The 20,681-nt window shown below is 44.0% G+C and overlaps 4 protein-coding genes across 4 annotated transcripts; 2 read left to right on the forward strand and 2 right to left on the reverse strand.

Moving 5' to 3' along the window:
* Window positions 1-1,729: 1,729 nt before the first annotated feature.
* LOC141431777 (uncharacterized) lies at window positions 1,730-4,692 on the reverse strand. Its single transcript, XM_074092956.1, has one exon. The coding sequence runs from the start codon at window positions 4,658-4,660 to the stop codon at window positions 1,730-1,732; it is 2,931 nt and encodes a 976-aa protein (XP_073949057.1). The 5' UTR covers window positions 4,661-4,692.
* Window positions 4,693-7,698, reverse strand: LOC141431778 (uncharacterized). The gene is made up of 2 exons (XM_074092957.1): window positions 5,856-7,698; window positions 4,693-5,648 (listed from the first exon to the last, which is right to left on the reverse strand). The coding sequence occupies exons 1-2, from the start codon at window positions 7,696-7,698 to the stop codon at window positions 4,693-4,695; spliced, it is 2,799 nt and encodes a 932-aa protein (XP_073949058.1).
* Window positions 7,699-10,225: 2,527 nt separating this feature from the next.
* On the forward strand, window positions 10,226-13,968 carry LOC141432205 (lysozyme-like). Its single transcript, XM_074093716.1, has 3 exons — window positions 10,226-10,404; window positions 11,723-11,881; window positions 13,443-13,968. Exons 1-3 carry the CDS (start codon window positions 10,284-10,286, stop codon window positions 13,574-13,576), a joined length of 414 nt encoding a protein of 137 aa, XP_073949817.1. The 5' UTR covers window positions 10,226-10,283; the 3' UTR covers window positions 13,577-13,968.
* Window positions 13,969-14,733: 765 nt separating this feature from the next.
* On the forward strand, window positions 14,734-17,679 carry LOC141432207 (lysozyme-like). The gene is made up of 3 exons (XM_074093718.1): window positions 14,734-14,762; window positions 15,510-15,668; window positions 17,102-17,679. Exons 2-3 carry the CDS (start codon window positions 15,563-15,565, stop codon window positions 17,233-17,235), a joined length of 240 nt encoding a protein of 79 aa, XP_073949819.1. The 5' UTR covers window positions 14,734-14,762; window positions 15,510-15,562; the 3' UTR covers window positions 17,236-17,679.
* The last annotated feature ends 3,002 nt before the right edge of the window (window positions 17,680-20,681 follow it).

Raw genomic sequence — 20,681 nt, forward strand, 5'->3', positions numbered from 1 at the left:
TCGTATTAAATAGTATAAGTGTCAAAGGGACCGCACGACACGAACTTCGAGTTTCGTAGTAGCCCTGCTGATCTGGTGTTCACGGGCGACAGCGTAGGTACGTAAGGTCGTAAGAAGGTAGGTAGATTTGACTGAATGTTACGTTAGAAACGGTGACTCAACGGTGTCACATGTGATTAGTTTTTTATGCATACGATGCCCTGCCCAGAAAAGCAGCTCTATATTTAATATTAAACTTAAACTCTACAATAAAGTTACAATTATATTTTCAAACTATGCAGGAACTTATTGAAGTATACTCGTAGTTACCTAAGTACACACAAAATATCATTTAAATCGATCCAGCTTGAGGAGATAGGTGCACGATAGGTGACAAGTATGGTGTGGTGGTGGTGATAGATGGCTTTGTGTGATTTGTGTGTGTTCTTACAGTGTGGAGGTGGAGGAACTGCATGAACACGCATATCTTGTATTAAATATTTTTTACTTAAGTAGCAATATTTTTTGCTAAATCTTACTAGCGATTCTCTAAAGTTAAGATTAATTACCGCACATATGTAATAGTGCACCTCTGGCTCCTCTCCGGCTCCGACTCCCGGCTCACACCTCTGAGTTTTTCGAAATTCATGTGCGGAATTACATTTGAAATTTACCACGAGCTTTGCGGTGAAGGAAAACATCGTGAGGAAACCTGCACAAACCTGAGAAGCGATTCAATGGTTCGTGCGAAGTTCCCAATCCGCACTGGGCCCGCGTGGGAACTATGGCCCAAGCCCTCTTGTTCTGAGAGGAGGCCTGTGCCCAGCAGTGGGACGTATATAGGCTGGGATGATGATGATGATGATATGTAATAGTTCGTAAACCGAGTTCGCTAAACGATGGTCATTATCGAATGTGCCCGATAACCTCCGCGCGCGGGGAATTACTGTGGCCGATGACTCTAGTTTCATTTGACACAACAAGCCGAACTTGAACGCGTTCGCTTTAACTAGGGTAAATCGTCAATTACTGTCCACCGTTCAATAACTGGTCACTTTACACTGAACATGAATTCTAGTCACCTATAAAGAGAGTTAATTTTTTGTATAAGGTGTCAATGACTGGCCACCTTATATTAAAATGAATTCTGGTCACATTTTCTTTTTATTTGACTTGGTGGCAAACGAGCAAGTGGGTCTCCTGATGGTAAGAGATCACCACCGCCCATAAACCTCTGCAACACCAGGGGTATTGCAGATGCGTTGCCAACCTAGAGGCCTAAGATGGGATACCTCAAGTGCTAGTAATTTCACCGGCTGTCTTCCTCTCCACGCCGAAACACAACCGTGCAAGCACTGCTGCTTCACGGCAGGATTAGCGAGCAAGATGGTGGTAGCAATCCGGGCGGACCTTGCACAGGGTCCTACCAGCTGCAAAACCTATAACCTATTTATAAATATAATTGTAGGCAACTGGGTTCTCTTCAGTAAAAACACACCTTGTCAAAACGAACACGCTGTTTATTTTAATATGCACAGTATTAATGAGTACACATAGAACCTTGTAACACTAATTTGATACAGAAAAGACATGCGATCTAGTCGCGAGATGCGTGCAGACTGACAGGTCATAGCAATCGATCTCTAACAGTGAATGAAGAAACTACACCCTCGAATTTGAAAAAATAACATTAAATAAAAAAGGGTAGGTCCGTGTGAGCGCGTCGTCAACATTCCCTCCCCAGTGCTGGTCAGCACTCATCACCCATAGGGACGGGGGCGACGCGCTGTGCGGAGCGGCGCAGCACGCCGCCCGCCGTACGCACCTCTACCAGGCGCACGCGGCCGTCGCGGCCCGGCGTCACGCGCTGCACCAGCCCGCGCGGCCACCCGTTGCGCGGCGCGGCCGGGTCCGCCACCAGCACCAGGTCACCCACACGCAGCCCTCTGCGCTCCCGCTGCCACTTGCTCCTAGGCAACAGTTGCGGAAGGTATTCCCTTACCCAACGTCGCCAGTACATGTCGGCGAGCCGTTGGGCCTTCCGCCACTGTTTCCTGAGAAACAGGTCGGAGTCATCGAATGACCCCAACGTCGGCAAGACTGCCGATGAACCTAAAAGGAAATGGTTAGGAGTTAAGGCCTCAGACGATCCCGGCTCCACCGACACGTGTGTTAGGGGGCGCCCGTTTACCATACCTTCCACTTCCGCAAGAAGAGTGGCCAGAACTTCGTCCCGAGGGGCTCGCTCCTTGAGTATGACCCTCAATGAGGTCTTTACGCTTCTAATAAGGCGCTCCCACGCCCCCCCCCAATGGGGGCTTGCAGGGGGTATGAAGCTCCAATGCGCCCCGTTGTTCACCGCCTCCGCTTTCAGCGCCTCATCGTCTATGTCCTCGACTGCCCTTTTAAGCTCCGTGTCCGAGCCTCTTAGGTTTGTTCCGTTATCGGAATAAATATGTCGCGGCCAACCTCGTCGCGACGCCATACGACGTAGCGCCATTATCATCGAGTCCGTGGTGAGCGAATGCACGAGTTCTATATGTATCGCACGGACGGTTAAGCACGTAAACAGAACGCCGTAACGTTTCTCCCTGCGCCGGCCCACCACGACTTCCATAGGGCCGAAAAGATCGACCCCACAATGGGTGAAGGGTCGTTGGTGATGCGCCACGCGCGCGGCAGGCAGGTCGCCCATGCGAGGCGGCTCGGGTTTTGCCTTTCGCAAGCGGCAAAACATGCAGCGAGACACGACGTTCTTCACGGTGGGTCGCAATCGTATCACCCAGTACCTCTGCTTGACGTCGTTCACGACCGCCTCCTGGTTGCCGTGAGCAGCTTTGATGTGGTAGTGCTTAACTAAAAGCCGTGCCGTCGGATGCTTTCCGTCAAGAATAACCGGCCTTCTCGTCTCCAGCGGCACGTCAAGCGCGGCATCGATGCGGCCGCCCACGCGCAGCACGCCGTCATCGTCCAGGTAAGGCGACAGCGTTAGTAGCCTACTTTCGCGCGGTAAACACTTACCAGCCCGGAGCGTTGCTATATCGCCGCCGAACGACTCTGCCTGCGCCTGCCGCAGCACCAACAGCTCCGCTCGCTCCATGAGAGCGCACTCGTCGCCACGGATACCTCTACAGATATTTATAAATTTCAAGACCGCCACAGCAGATCGAAGGTATCGCAACCAGGAGGAGAAGCGTTCGGGGTCCGGGACCGGCTGCTCTGCAGGTAAGTTTAGAACAACATTTATGCATTCTTTAAAAGTCTCTTTGTTTTCAGGTTCCAAAATGTTGAGCGGCCAGCGAGACTCGTCGTCGTACAGGAATGAGGGCCCATTAAGCCACTCCTTTAAAAGGGAATCATGCTTAAACGCGTCTCTAGTAGCTATGTCAGCTACGTTCAAAGCGGTCGGTACGTACCGCCAGTCCGCCAAGTTAGTGAGATCGTCTATTTCACCGAGTCGGTTAGCCTCGAACGTCTTGTAGCTACGCGTGTTATTATTCAGCCAGTGAAGCACCGTACTCGAATCGCACCAGAAGTAACGCCGAGCTATAGGTAGCTTGAGCTCCCTGCCGACCGCGTCCGCCAGCCGCGCTGCCAGCACGGCCGCCTGCAGCTCGAGGCGCGGCACGGTCGTGGCCTTGAGCGGTGCCGCCCGCGCCTTGCTGGCTACAAAGGCCATTAATATTTTACCCTTATTATTCCAGCGTAAATACGCAACCGCAGACATAGCTTGCAGCGAAGCATCACTAAATAAATGTAATTGTAAATTATTATAACTTGAATCGCCCGCTACAGATGCCTGAGGTTTCGTAGCGCGCGTAGCGCCGTCCCCTGTTATGGAGTCGTAGCAGCGCGTAGCAGGTGAGAGCGGCGGCCGGCCCGCTACGCCGCCGACCGGTTGATGCTCCATCTCGCTCACTCCTGCAGCGCCGTCCCTGCTCGCCGCATACCATCTCGGCAAACGAATTGTACCTACAACTTTAAGCAAATCGAGCCACCTACACCATTTTTTATGAATGACGTCCGGAAGAAAATCGTCCCAACCTATATTCAAGCGCCATGTATCCTGCAACATAATTCGGCCCTGTATAGTAAAGGGCGACAGAAAACCAAACACGTCAAATACAGACATAACGACACGGAGCATGAGACGTTTTGTAGGTCTCCGAGTACCTTGAATAACGTCGTCCGGAATGCGCTTGAACGAAACGTCGAAACCTAGCTCGTCGGTCGCCGGGAACCAGATCAAGCCGAGCGTGCGCTCGCCTTCAAGCTGTTGATCGATTTTGAATTTTACGGCAGCCGCTCCTAGGGTCTCTTTTGGCACGCTGTTTACCACTGATAAGCTATTGCTCGTCCAGTTACGAATTTCAAATCCCCCAGCCCTGTGAATTTCGGTGACTTCTTTGACCATATCGATGGCGGCGGCCTCGTCCGGCAGACTCTGGATGTAGTCGTCGGCGTAATGCGAGTCGCAAATGGCGCTGACTGCGGCCGGCGACGATGACTCATAGCGCCGAGCGTTTTTGTTCTTTATGAACTGCGCGACAAAGGGTGAGCATTTGGCACCAAAAATAAGGGATGTCATTACATACGTTTTGACGGGTTCCGTAGGATTGTTCCGCCATAAAAATCTCAGCGCGTCCTGGTCCTGTGGCCGAATCTGAATCCTTAAGAACATATCTTTTATGTCCCCTGTGACTGCTACTCTGTTTACCCTGAAGCGTAGCATGATACCCACAGAGAGGTGAGCAGATCCGGCCCTTTGAGCAGATAGTCATTTAAACACGTACCATTAGTGCTATCCGCCGCATCGAACACCAGGCGCAACTTTTTTTTGTTTGGGTTGTCGACGCCAAAATGTGACAAATACCACGTCCTTTGCGTGCGCCGAGTATCTTCCAATTCCCTGGCAAAATCGTTTTCAAATAAATGATGTACCCTTTCTACGTACCTGTCAGCATATTGCTGATCGCGTGCCATTTTGCGTTCGATCCCTCTTAATCGTTTAAGAGCGTCAGGCATGGTGTCGGGCATCGCGCACTCAGGGTCCTTCCACGGCAAGCCGACCCGCCACCTGCCGTCGACCAGCTCGGCCGAACGTTCCAGCTGCTCAACCGCTCGGGCGTCGTCCGCGTTCTGCCGGGGCCTACTTGTGACGCCGGCGGCGTCCAGGGCGAACGCGCGCCGCACCTCTTCGTGCAGGTCGCGAAGCGCGCGCGTCTCCCACTGCATCGCGGCGCCTGCGCCGGCACCCGTGTCGGCGCCCGCGCCGGCTGTACTCAGCGCGGCACCCGCGGCGCCCGCGTTGGCGCCCGCGCTCATAGCGAGCGGCCACTGCATCGCGGCGCCCGCGCCGGCTGTACTCAGCGCGGCACCCGCGGCGCCCGCGTTGGCGCCCGCGCTCATAGCGAGCGGCCACTGCGTCGCGGCGCCCGCGCCGGCTGTACTCAGCGCGGCACCCGCGGCGTCCGCGTTGGCGCCCGTGCTCATAGCGAGCGGCCACTGCATCGCGGCGCCCGCGCCGGCACCCGTGTCGGCGCCCGCGCCGGCTGTACTCAGCGCGGCACCCGCGGCGCCCGCGTTGGCGCCCGCGCTCGCTATACACAGCGCGGCACGTGCGGCCCCCGCCGTCCCGCGTACGACCACGTTACCATGAATGCACCAACCTAGGGGCGTAAGTGTTGCAGACGGCTCACACGGTTTACCAGTTAGAATTTGCAAAGGTAACATTAAGTGATAATTATCTTGACCTATTAACATCTCTGGTTTACCTACAGAATTACATAAGTTGTGTTTAATATTCCTAAGATAATTATATTTATTACAATCGATTACCGACATGTTTTGCTCGGGTAGGCTTAAATCGTTAACACTTCGCGCTTTTATAGAATGAACCTTATCGTCTATATCAGAAAGTCGTAACTCCAGTATCGTGCTATCGCAAACTATTTCACTTTCACTCCACGGCCCGCACACGCGCATTGATTCCCGGCGGCCGCGCAGCCCAGCGCGCTCGGCCAGCGCGGCGCTGATTAAAGTCACAGTAGATCCGTCGTCCAACAAGGCACTGCTATGTATCACGGCGCCGTCGGCAGTGTGGATGCGAACCGGCACAACTTTAAGCAGCACTCGATTACAAGATAGGTTGACATGCGTTACAACCTCCGGGGCGGGCGCATCAGCTGACTGCGAGTCGCGCTCGCGCGCCGCCGCCTGGCCCGGGCTGCCTCCCTGACTGTTATTGTTTACATTATAGTGCAGCATTCTGTGGTGCGCTCGGCCGCACTCTTCCTTGTCGCACACCGGAGCAGGACATGTTTCTCTTTCATGACGTGAATCTAAACATTTGAAGCAAATACCGTTGCGTTTTACGTACTGCCACCGAACCTTACGTAACGCCTTCTTGAATTGTTTACATTCAGATAGTTTGCGGCATTGCGATTTACGACAAAAGTTGCATTTATTATTGTCGCCGCTGACTGGTTCTTCGGTTTGTAGTAATACAACTTGCGGCCGGTTATTCGTATCGTGATGCTTGTATTTATGTTGATCGGAGCGGTAACTCAGCGTGTGATGTATATTAGCAGTGGTAGCAATTTTCATAGCTTCCATATTTAAGAAGTCGGATAAAATATCTAGACGCGACTTATTAATTCCACTGTTAATTAATGGAAAGCTGTAGTCTGACCACTTCGACAAGAGTAAGGTGGGAAGTTTAGATAAGAGTAATGGCACAATGCTCATACCTTGAATATATTCCTCGCGCCCCACCACTTTTACTGCTTCAACAAAATTCTGTACTTTCACGGAGAAAATGACGATCTCTTTCTGGTAATCATGTGAGATAGGCTGGAGTTTCTTGATATCTAGCACGAGCCTATTTAATATGCAGTCTGGATCTCCGAAGCGCAGTTGAAGCGTTGCCATTATTTTATCGGGTGATGAAGCACTAATGAGCAAAGCTGACACCGCTTCTTTTGCAGGTCCGCGCAGGCACTTACGTAGTCTCCATAAGTTTTCCTTAGGGCTAAAGTTACAGACGTCTGTCGATTCTTCGTACGCTTGTTTGAACTGCAGCCAATCGAGAGGATCACCGTGGTATTCAGGTAAGTCTCTTGGTGTACAGATACGGCTTAACAAATTAGCGTTCGGCTTGTGATGACCAGAAGAAGTCGTGAGGTTCTGGACCGCCGATGCAAGCATCTGGATAGTTCTATCTGACGCGTCAGCGTCCGCCTTGTGCAGGTTGCCCGTGCTCATACCATATCCGGGGGCTGGCTGCGGCTGCGGTTGTGGCGGTTCCAGATGTGACTGTGGTGGTTCCGTGACGTGGCCTTTCGCATTTTCCTCCATCCATTGCTCAACATTTCGCCGTGTAACTTCAATGCTTTCGTGTGAACTGTATCTTTCATCTTCTAGGTCGGCTAGGTCTGCGGCTAGCCTTTTATCAATAAGTTGCATCTTAATGGCTGCCTTTTGTTGTTCTGCTTCAAACAGCAATCTTATTCTGCGCGCTTCTGTAGAAGTTGTTGAGGATCTTCTGGATTTAGCTACCGACAAAGAGTGCTCGGGGCGTGGCTGCACAACCGGTTCAGATTTTAATAAGCTACCCTTCGGTTCCGAACTATGAGCCGCCATCTTGTCCGCTACTTCGCAGTGTTGGCTCGTGTGTGCGTTTTTGCCGTCACAAGTACTGACTTCTTGTCCTTCTTCCATCCTCAGTAGCTCCTTTCGCGTTGTACTGCGTGTTTTTACCATAGCTTGAGGCGTGTTAAACATGTAGATGCGGTTCGAAGACCAACTTTGTAGGCAACTGGGTTCTCTTCAGTAAAAACACACCTTGTCAAAACGAACACGCTGTTTATTTTAATATGCACAGTTTTAATGAGTACACATAGAACCTTGTAACACTAATTTGATACAGAAAAGACATGCGATCTAGTCGCGAGATGCGTGCAGACTGACAGGTCATAGCAATCGACCTCTAACAGTGAATGAAGAAACTACACCCTCAAATTTGAAAAAATAACATTAAATAAAAAAGGGTAGGTCCGTGTGAGTGCGTCGTCAACAATAATTATATTTACCATAATGAAAGCGAACGCGTTCAAGTCGGTTTGTTGTGTCTAAATTAAACTAAAGCACCGGCAACCGAAAATGAACCTAAAGCATCGTTTCCATCAGTACCACTACCATGAGTTTACCTACAGTGCCCGTACTCAATAGCGACGGCGTAAATTATTTGTATGGAGAATTGTACAGCGTCTCTACATAGTACATTGTGTCTTAAGGGCGGTAAATAAGGGATTACGAACGAGAGTCTATTAGAAGCCCGAAATCGAAGACTGACCTACCTACCTTACGATTATACCTACTGCGGTCATTGTTTTTTTTTACGTAGTTTGCTGGTTACCAACACCCACTTGGCCCAGCGAAAGTTAGTACTTAGATTTAGAAGCTTAATACTTTTCGAAAATTTGCAACCGGAATAGAGAAGAAAAAATCATCCTAAACTTGTAGGGGATGATAATCCAAAACATTTTTGTTTGAGAATTTATTTTTTATTTAGTTTAAAAAATTAAATATTTGAACGTTTATCAAAATATAAATTGCTCGTTGAAATATTCTGAAAGCGTCGATAACAAATATTATGATACGTATGCCTAACCGAAGCAAAACAAAAACAATCTTCCTCAACGGTTTATGGCTGGGTGAATCTACATAATGTAAATAAACCAAACCATTTTTACTAACAATGTCGTGACTGAGATGCACGATCGTGGCTAGAATTAAGACTTTTGTATTTAATAACTAGTTTTTCGTGAGGAAACCTGCACAAACCTGCGAAGCGATTCAATGGTGTGTGTGAAGTTCCCAATCCGCACTGGCCCGCGTGGGAACTATGCCCAAGCCCTCTTGTTCTGAGAGGAGGCCTGTGCCCAGCAGTGGGACGTATATAGGCTGGGATGATGATGTTTTAATGTTTTAATGTTTATTTGGGTACAATGATGATGAACTAGTTTTTTCCCGCGGCTTTACCCGCGTGGAATTCGGTTATCGCGCGCTGATCCCTCGAGAACTGTGGATTTTTCCGGGATAAAAAGTAGCCTATGTCACTCTCTGGCCCATAAACTATCTCTATGCTAAAAATCACGTCAATCCGTCGCTCCGTTTCGACGTGAAAGACGGACAAACATACAAACACACAAACACACACACTTTCACATGTATAATATTAGTATGGATATAGATGTTTTGCCGTTGTAGTCAAGTTAAATATTCAATGCTTGAAGGCAATAGTTTGTTTAGACACTATTGTGATCGTTTTGTTCAGTCATCATCATCATCATCATCATCATCATCATCCCAGCCTATATATACGTCTCTTGGGCACAGGCCAACTCTCACAATGAGAGGGCCTTGGCCGTAGTTCCCACGCGGGCACAGTGCTGATTGGGAACTTCACACACACACCATTGAATTGCTTTGCTGGTTTGTGCAGGTTTCCTCCCGATGTTTTCCTTCACCGTTTACCTCGTGGTATATTTCAAATGTGATTTCGCACATGAATTTCTAAAAACTCAGAGGTGTGAGCCGGGGTTTGTCACGATTCAGTATGCAGAATTAATTAAACTAAACTAGGAAAAATATATGTATATTTTGCTTCATACGAGTACTTGTTAGGTACATTAGCTTAAGTTTTGGAATCTTATTTATACACGCTCTTATAAATATTATTATATGTTTTTCATCCATTCTAATTTTGTGTGATTTTTAAAATTAACTCAAGGTAGAAAAGTCTAATAAACACTTCAGTTTAGTTATGATATATTTTGTATCGACAAAATACATTAAGTGCCTGTTTTACCACTCATTGATAAATGTTATGTGACAAATAAATGTGATGCCGTCTCTGTTTATTCGGATAAAACAAAAGAAGACGGCATCACTCATCTGTCACATTAAATTTAGCAACAAATTGTAAAACAAGCGCTTGGAATCAAAAATTAATAATACGTTGAAGTAATATTGGCCAGCTTTTTATAGTAATCTCACATTATTGTTACATGTTGGTCTTCAAAAACCAATGCATTAGTATTGTTATTGTTCCTTACATCCGTAGAATCGCTCGGCTGCGCTCGCGCATGACTCGGGTCGCAATCAAGCCGGGAGGAATCCCCTTTTACAAAGTTTATCTGTACAATGCCAGTATATAAACCCGCCATATTTATAACTTCATCATACTGGCCTAGTATTCCAAGCCACTTGTTTCTTCAAGTTAAAAAAAAAGCTTTAAAAAAATGATGAAGTTTTTGATATTCGCTTTGGTGGTCGTGGCGTGTCAGGCCAAAGAGTTCAACAGGTGTCAGCTGGTGAGAGAGCTGAGAGCTCAAGGGTTCCCTGAAGACAAGATGAGAGACTGTAAGTGCTTTTTACAAGCTTTTATTTAGTTTCACCTGCCCCTTTGTCTGTCTGTCTGTAATCAAATCTTGCAAGTTAAATTCGACCAACTTCCAGTGGTTGGATTGACTTGAAATTTTGGTATACCTACTTATGTAAATTGTGTGACTATACAATAATCTAGTAGTGACATCCTGGTATTCCAGCCAGGAACGTCTCCACAGGACGGAACTCTTCAACGGTTAATGGCATCGACTTGAAATTTGGTATGCAAATGTAGTTTGGGTGACAAAACAAATACAGTCAACTAAAAGTAGAGTCAGCAAAAAGAAGCTTGTATTAAAAATATTTTTTTACCAAAAACTTATTATAATTTATAGATTTATACGTTTGTGCTGCTTTTCTCTTACAATTACTGAACAATATTAAAACAACGTAACCGTAATAAGTAGAATGCGTTAAATTGGTGTAATTATAGTTCATTGTTAATTATCAAAACCACTGATAAATTACCTAACGTCACTCAAGCACGCGTTTATAATGTTCTGTTATTGGTAAAAATTTCATTCTTGATTCCATTTCTGTTTTTGTGCCTACTTATTAAGTTTCAAGATACCAGTAATCGTTCAGAAATTCCATCCTGCGGAGACGGTCTTGGCCGGCCCATTAGAATTTCACTATCACTTTGCATAATTCGCGGGTTCACGGTGGATGCAAGCCGCTGCCAACCGAAGCAACTGAAGGTCTATGGGGGAGGCATATGTTCAACAGTGGACGTCCTGCGGCTGAGATGATGCTGATGATGATGAATTGCATAATAAATAAAGTAGGTACAGTCACCAGCACCAATATCTGACAACAAGCGTGCATAAATATCTGATAAGACTCTATTTCTAGGGTCGGAAGGACGTGTCAGATATTTTTGCACGCTCCGCTGTGGCAGATATTAATGCTGGTGACTGTACAAGCTAATAAGTATAGTGAATTACAATACAAAATCGCTAATAATTTACTATTTACTAGTACTTTCTTATGCAATAGAACTATATGTATGTTAAAAAAAGTCAGGACTTACGAGGGAAGAACAGTTCCCTTTGAGTAATAAGTTTGTACGTCTGTTTCTTTTGTTGTCTGGTAATTTTACGTGATTTATGCACAGTAAAGAATTAAACATACATCATCAGCCCTTCATCTCGGCCTTTATAAGTACATCCCATTGCAGGGCACAGGCCTCGGGCCGTAGCTCCCACGCGGGCCCAGTGCCGTTTGAGAACTTCAAACATTTCATCGAATTGCTTCACAAGTTTGTGCAAGGATTAAATATTAATTTATTTTCCAGGGGTATGTCTGGTGGAGAATGAGAGCCACAGCCGCACGCACCAGCTCGGCCGCGTCAACAAGAACGGCTCCCGCGACTACGGACTGTTCCAGATCAACGACAAGTACTGGTGCAGCAAAACTGGCACCGCTGGAAAGGACTGCAACGTCACTTGTGCTGGTAAGCTTACTTACCCAAGGTGTGCGCTTACTAGAACCGGTACCGTCATTCCCACAAGGGCACACAAGGGCCTGGGTAAAAAATATTTTCATTGCCTTGTTTCTGTCCACTCTATCACGAAATCATGGCATTTATGTCTTCTAACTAACAAATAAAAAAAGTGGTGCCAGTGGTGTCTTTTTCTATTTAACTTATATTTAACTAGAGAAAAATTCGTACAAAAAATCAAATTCGTACAAAAAATTCTACTTCGTCATTTTTTTCCGTGGATAAAAATAAGACAACGAAAATAATTTTGACCCGCCAATACCCAGGATTCGCGACCTCATGTTAGTACCAGTAGTAGAGTCACCTGTAATAATATCTGCCACAGAACATGCAAAAATATCTAACACCTCCTACCGGCCGCGGCCCTAGAAATAGAGTCGTATCAGATATTTATGCATGCTTTGCAGAGTCACATATTGGTGCGCTGGTAACTGTACTACTTATCACTTTTCCTGTGACGAAAGTCCGATATTTTCAATAACACTAAAAATAATAAGTTTAGTTAAGCCGGAAAATAGGTACAGTGGTCTCGGTGCCGAATATAATTTTGTACGTTTCGGCGTCGAGACCCGTGGTCCGTGGTCCTGGTAATCAGAGAGAGTCTTACGATCCAGCGGGGAAATGAGGCCAACATCTTTGGTATCATGCCGCAGGGCAGGGGCCATTTTTAGGGTTCCGGAGCCAAAATGGCAAAAACGGAACCCTTATAGTTTCGCCATGTCTGTCTGTCTGTCTGTCTGTCCGTCCGCGGCTTTGCTCAGGGACTATCAATGCTAGAAAGCTGTAATTTTGCACGGATATATAAATAAACTATGCCGACAAAATAGTACAATTAAAAATTCAAAAATATTTTTTTTTAGGGTACCTCCCATAGACGTAAAGTGGGGGTGATTTTTTTTTCTCATCCAACCCTATAGTATGGGGTATCGTTGGATAGGTCTTTTAAAACCATTAGGGGTTGCTAAGACGATTTTTCGATTCAGTGATATTTTTGCGAAATATTCAACTTTAAAGTGCAAATTGTCATAAAAATCGAGCGTCCCCTCTAAAATCTAAACCGGTGGGTGGAAAAATTTGAAAAAAATCAGGATGGTAGTAAGTATATCAAACTTTCAAGGAAAACTATAACGGCTAAGTTTGCTTGAAATAAAAAATATACCTAAACTTGAAAGATTCCGTACAAAATACGAAATCCTTAAAAAAAAAATACTTAATTTTTTCGTAATGGCTACGGAACCCTATTTTGGGCGTGTCCGACACGCTCCTGGCCGGTTTTATAAACCATATTCGTTGGCACCCGAGGGTCCCGATCTAGTTGGTGTGTAGGAAAAATTAAAACTCTTTTGGCAAACTGTGCATTTATTTCGATAGTGGACGTGTCAACAGAGTAGACTTTTTAGTAGAGTGGACGTTTTAGAGTTCAGACAGTTAGGACCAAAATAGCTTTGGCTTGGGTGTAAAAAATTACTGAACTCATATTGTGGACACAAAATAATAAAGATTTAACTTACAGATGTGACGACTGATGACATTTCCAAGGCTTCGAAGTGCGCGAAGAAGATCTTCAAACGGCACGGCTTCATGGCGTGGTACGGCTGGCGCAACCACTGCCAGAACAAACCGCTGCCCGACATCAGCTCCTGCTAAATAATTAATATTAAAGCCGCGGGTTCAAGGTGGATGCAGGCTGCTTCCAACCGAACCAACTGGAGGCCTATGGGGGAGGCCTACGTCCAACAGTGGATGATCTGTGGATGATGAAATATTAATGACTAGTCTTTGAAATTAATCATGTAAATTGTGGAAATTCCTCGCTAAAATTAGTGCTAGCTGCCAAACTCACATTTGTATTTGGATTTTTTGAATTTAATTTTATAGATATGTACTTGAGACATAACTTGTGACTGAATATGTCGTTCATTTCGATTTGTATTTTTGTAATTTTTTGCGGTTTCCTATATTAGGATATCAGAATCTCAATTTTTTTATGTCGATACCTTACTAATTATTAACGTTTATTAATAAATGTATCAAATCTAGCTCGCGTTTGCATTACTGTTCCTTTATCTACTATAAACTGCTATAGACATACGTGTATAGTCGAAAGATTTGATTCCCGATCCACCGTAGAACGTTCTCACAGTAAGTGTCACCCTAACTAGTCTCCGTACTAAGTTTTACGTGGATGCCATAAGTCGTTGAAGAGTTCCGTCCTGCGGGGCGATCCCTGGCTAGACCACCATAATCCGACTATAAAGTTAATGAAAGTAAATAGTTAATGATTAATTGAAAAATAAAAAGTATTGGTCTGCATAAAGTCAAAGTCCTAGTCAAAATATCTTTATTTAATTTGGGCTATAACAAGGAAATTCGGAACAACTTTTGTTGAGTGAAAAGAATCCGGCAAGAAACTCAACGAGGTATATTTTTTTAAACAGATTTGCAATGTTGTTTAATGCTATCTCAACAACACCTGCATCACAAGTATTTAAAACAACTAGGTATTTTACTTGGAAATCAAAAGCAGCAGTTTTACGCAGAGAAAAGACCTCATATCTTAGAATAGAATGTCATTTCCGAGTACTAAAGATTGCAAGGCGTCTAAAGAATTCAAAAGCATCGGACGTGCACTTAGTTATCACTGCGCTAATATAACTATATAATCCACTGCGAAATCAGCATGTTTCAGTCCATATTAGTACGTTACAAGTACGTGTTGTGCGACATATCTTTCATCATTATCGTTCAATAATGTTGAAGGTTTTTTTCTCCATATTTTTGCTAGTGGCGTGTCATGCAAGACAAGGGTTTCCAGAGGGCGATCTTAGGGACTGTAAGCGATTTCTATAAGGAATAGTTGACAATATGTAGCCTTCCAATTTAACATTATATTAAAAAAAAGGTTATTGGATTTTTTTAAGGTTCCGTAACCAGAAGGTTCTATGGGTCTTACTCTTTTGTCTGACCAGGGGAGATATGGCTAGTTATAAGATTCCGCGTGACGTTTTAGCACGGCGTGACGTCATGGATCCCCACTCCCGAAATTTAAAATAAAAATACAAATACACAGAGAGGAGAACAAAGGCGAGCTTATCCCTAAAAAGGGATCTGTTCCAGCTAACCTAATTAATAGATAATAATAATAGTAACTAAATAATAATAACTTTATTAAAAAAAATATAACATCTTACATAGTTTCAAAAACAAGAAACTACTCCCTAGATAGGTAGAATCTGTGCTCCAGGATAAGCAGCGAACCTCCCCACAGACAAGAGCTTGATGTATTAAATAATATACAGAAAATTATGATGTAAAACAAATTACAAGCACACAATAAAAAATATGCGTCCAATATTTTTTGATAATCTAACGGAAGGATTAAATACTTACGTATTTTTTTTACCCAGTAAACTATACTCATACTACGCATGGTTAATTTTTGTGTCACAACGGAAAATTTTCATACAAATTTTAACTACCAGCTTAGGTATTCAATTTGACCCACTAACAGAAGTTAGGTACCTACGGTAGTAGTAAATGATGAAGTATTGATTCAACTGATTCGATTGTACACACACAGGGGTCTGTCTAGTGGAGAACGAGAGTCACAGCGACACGGATGTCGTCGGCAAAATGAACAAGAACGGTTCGCGCGACTACGGCCTTTTTCAGATCAACGACAAGTACTGGTGCAGCAATACCAGCTCACCGGGGAAGGACTGCAACGTCACTTGCAAGGGTAACACCAGACATTATCTCTCGATACGTAAGGATAAAGACCGGTTCACATTTATCTGTCGTGTTGTGTCGTGACGCATCAGAACGGTATCGGTGTCATATACATTTTATATGGTTGCGTTCACATTTGTCTGATGCAGTGTGTTGTGACAAATGGTAGTGGTAGTGTGGAGAGAGAGAGAGAGAGAGAGAGGGAGAGAGAGACAGACAGCATCACGACACAACACGACAAATAAATGTGAAACACCAATTTGACTTAATTTTCTTTATCTACATGCATATCATAACTTCCCTATTATATGTTCAGAAACAACTATCAAATGGCCTTTATTAAGAAACCTGGTATCTGCGGGTGCATCTTAATGTTTACATTAAAGTATCGGTAATACTTTTTTTAACAATGCATATCTGTACATATTATAGAAAACTTATGACATGCATGTAGCTAATAATTATTATTCAAAGTCAGTCACAGTCAAAGTCAAAGTCAAAGTCAAAATACAGGCCATATCTGAACATGTTATAGAAAACTTATGATATGCTTGTAGATAAAGTTATGTATGCGGCTATACATAATTAGGCATTAAAACACTCGTACTTTAATGCCTCTCATTATGCACCAGCCACATTCTTAAATAACTATTTTGGGCAGCATCAAAGAATTTATACACAAAGGACAAAGAAAACGCAACAATATCTTTCAAGAGGAACTGTCTACCCAATACACTTATTAGCGACTCTGCAGGGTGGCATGGCAACCAACTGAGAGCGCCCGATGTGACCTAATAATTGCAAACACGAGTAATCTAGAGTAGCAGAATATTATAGCTTTTGTTAATTTTGTCCACCAGTCGAATTTTAATTCGACTTCTTTATCTTTGTACGAGTATTATTAACAACACTTCGGAATATTTCTACCACTTCGGAAAGGTATTTTCGGTTGATTTAAAAAACGTACTACTCTCATAGTGAACCATTTATATTTATTTAAATATACGTACGTTAATTATGAAACACTACAACTGTAACGCAAACCTGACACAGCTTTAATCCCATGTCAAGTTTTATGTACAAATAAATGTCGAATAGTTAGGAAAAATAATTCTTGTTTCACAACATATTACCATAAAAAATTGATACAAATAATAGGTTGTCCACGAGCTTTGTGGTGAAGAAACACATCGTGAGAAAACCTGCACAAACCTGCGAAGCTATTCAATGGTGCGTGAGAAGTTCGTGAGAAGAATCCGCACTGGACCCGCGTGGGAACTATGGCCCAAGCCCTCTTGTTCTGAGAGGAGGCCTGTGCTCAGCAGTGGGACGTATATAGGCTGGGATGATGATGAATAGGTTGTCAGTGTCACTGACAAATATCACGTTGGTGAAACAGGGCCCTGGTAGATACGCAGCCTAACAAGAGTCCACGCCTTTCAGATCTGCTTACAGACGACATAACCAAGGCCTCGACATGCGCGAAAAAGATCTTCAAACGGCACGGCTTCTTGGCGTGGTACGGCTGGCGCAACCACTGCCAGAACAAACCGCTGCCCGACATCAGCTCCTGCTAACCTTATTATGTATTTGCAATAAAGCAATGTTTAGGTGAAGCCAGTGACGCTAGTGCCCGTCACTATACAAGCCAGCGCTGGCCTGGCCCGTGTTGCACAGATGTGTCCAATTGGAGTCATTATTGTATTATTCTTGTGGTGTGCACACGTGGGGGTTGCGGGACACACGGGCATGCTGGCTTGAAAAATAGGCCGGCGCTTTATTCCCGCCAATGCCGACAGTTTATACAAGGCCAATAACAAGCCAGCGCTGGTTGCCACTTGCCACTGCGGCTTCGTCTAAACCTAGCTTTCTCGGGCCTTCACCTGTAATATAACAATGTATATTGTTAATTAAATAAACTATAAGGGTTCATTACGCGTCCCGTAGTGAGTTCATGTTCTGGATTCAATAAAAATTGTAACCAGCAGTTCTTAAACTTCATTGGCAACGAAACCCTTTTGGAAAACTAAATCCCACTAAAAATTAATTCATGTAAAATTGGCGGTCAATACATGCCATCTGATAAAATAGTGTCTGTTCCCGCCACGCGGCACGACTAACCATTCATCTCCTGAATCATTCGCTCACTCACTCATTAGGAGCGCGGCGCGAGCTACTATTCTTGTAATCTGTGCAGTCAAGTAATCGACGCTGTCGCGAGAGATCATATCATTCGCTCCGCTCTGCGCTCGCTTAGCTCGATATATGCTACCTACCGGCCGGTACTAGAACTTGTGAAAGTGCGACAGTGCAGTGTCAATCCAGCTCAGTCCTCAGAGAAAGGACTACCATCAGCTCATCTCCGTTTCGCGGCGTTATCGCTGCGGAAGCCAGTTCTAACGTAAGTCCTTTCCCATTTCTCCCACTTTCTCACTCATCGTCGTATGTAAGCCCCCAGCGCCTACAGTGTCCGAGCCTTATATCATCGAAGAGATCAAGTTTACTTGACTCCGTTAGCTTGGACATGGACACCTCTAAAGGATATATCGTCTTAATTTAATTTGCTTGTAAACTCGTTTGTGTGCAATAAATAAGACTAGGTATTTCCCCCGGGATATCACGACTGCAGCGGCGTTGTCACCCAATAAGCACAATAGAATCGAGTTAGTTTTAATTGAGTGCTCGTCTATATCCTGGGGCTAGAGCTAGAGACCTACTGTGTGGACTTGTCGATACTTTTTTTTTTTATACGACTGGACGGCAAACGAGCAAGTGGGTCTCCTGATGGTAAGAGATCACCACCGCCCATAAACATCTGCAACACCAGGGGTATTGCAGACGCGTTGCCAACCTAGAGGCCTAAGATGGGATACCTCACGTGACAGTAATTTCACCGGCTGTCTTACTCTCCACGCCGAAACACAACAGTGCAAGCACTGCTGCTTCACGGCAGGATTAGCGATTACTTTCGGCACTGGTTACAATTTAAGTCGAAATCGAAACTTATTGTAAAATTTTAATTGGTAAAATGTTCATTTTTTTGTTTTTTTTATACATACACAGATATGAACAGAAAAAGACACGACTAATTATGTAAAAGTGTATATTGAATAACAAGTGCATAAAAGACGCCATTTTACCCAAGCCGCGGGCGAGAGTTTATAGTTAAGTCGAGGGTGAAATGTTTTTTTTTTAATTCAACTGGATGGCAAACGAGCAAGTGGGTCTCCTTATGGTAAGACATCACCACCAACCAGGGGTATTGCAGATGCGTTATCAACCAAGAGGCCTAAGATGGGATACCTCAAGTGCCAGTATCCTTTTTATTATTTTGATTCGATTTATTAATATAAAAAGACGAATTAGTTATAAAAAAGCAAAAAAATTAATGTGTTTTTGCGTTTATTTTATACAGTGAATTATAATTCTGTACGCCTATTTCTGGGTAAAAAGTAGAAATTCAGACTAGTTGTAAGGTCATTTTATGCACATTTTTTTTATTATGAGAGTGAGGAAAACGAGCAAGCGGGTCATCTGATGGCAAATGATCACCGCTGCCCATGAGTACTAACAAATAAATAGATGAGTCATATACTTACCTAGAAGCAAAGTCAGCAAAGCAACATCCACATTTTTACTGTAGCAATAGCAACTTAAGTACTTTACTTTAGGAGATGCTGCATGAAGGGTAAATAAAAAAAATCTTCTGTACGTTTTTCACATGAAGTGGATGATGTTGACTTTGCTACTAACTAGCACTAAGTATATGACTCAAATACAATATACATATCGCATTGACAAGAAACTCTTCGTGTCAACTTTCAGAGCACCAAAAAGGTGGCCTTGGATACGTTGCTTTTATGCCCAAGACGGTACTGCTTTCAAGATTTGTTTACATAGCTATCAATGGAGCTAGTAATAGGGTATTAAAATGCACTGGGAATAAACGTGGGCACGTTGACTCGATACTGTAAAATGTTTTGATGGGGGTACTTTCATATTTAGTTCTACCCTGTTGGTTGATCATGTGTCCCGAGTAAGAGGGGGTGGGTTTAATGAGGGGAGCAACCGTCAGAACGGCTAGCACCCATAGTGGGATAGGTGGGAACACACTATAACAAGTGTATTCCCACTAGTTCCATTGACAGTACTATTATAGGGGTGGTGGGTGAGGTGTGCTATCGACAGATAGGATCATTCGATATCCGCAATGACTCTATATTTTTATTATTAAAATTACTAAAATTTATTTACGGAGGAAACACATATTAAGAAAAAATAAACATAAATAAAACTTAATTATGAACTAACTACTAACATTTTTAGCCACTATTAAAAACCTTAGCTGGATTATGGGATAGTTGGCGAGATCACGCGGTTTGGTCCGCGCTTACAATAATGTTAGGTAGGTACATTTGAGATTATCTAACACAGTTTCATATTAATAAACATAACCACGTCAATTATAATAGATAACTACAGCTTGATACTTCAACCTGTTCTTGAGGAAAAGGGTCTTGACAGAAGGACTACAAAATTATCCTATAGGGTTAATATTTTTTGCTTTTGAATTTTGCAAACTTAGCGAGAATCCAACTGTTACAGTGATACGTCACTTAACGTGTCTGAGGGCGCTTGTACTAAGAAGCCAACAAATCGTTCAATAGCATCTGAAAGTAGTTTCCGGTGGTGAAGGGTAAATATTTTCGTTAGGACCAAAGGAACACCGACCATAAAGCGTCTAGGTACCTTCAGAGCTAGTTCCCACTTGTCGGATGTCGGGCCCGGATTTTAATCGGATGTTCCAGTGGCAGAGCATTTGACATGAAGCTATTCATACTTCAGACACCGATTTTCTATAGAAATGACCGATTCCAACACGAAACGGGCTCTGTTTTGGCTTACACTAGGTTACCTTTTTAATCCCTGAACCAAAAAGAACGGTGTTATAAGTTTGACCCCAATGTCTGTAACGTACCTAATTTAACTCTTTGCTAACATTAACATGCTTTTTAGCCGGAGA

This window comes from Choristoneura fumiferana, chromosome 10, assembly GCF_025370935.1.
Source record: "Choristoneura fumiferana chromosome 10, NRCan_CFum_1, whole genome shotgun sequence".
Lineage (NCBI taxonomy): Eukaryota > Metazoa > Arthropoda > Insecta > Lepidoptera > Tortricidae > Choristoneura > Choristoneura fumiferana.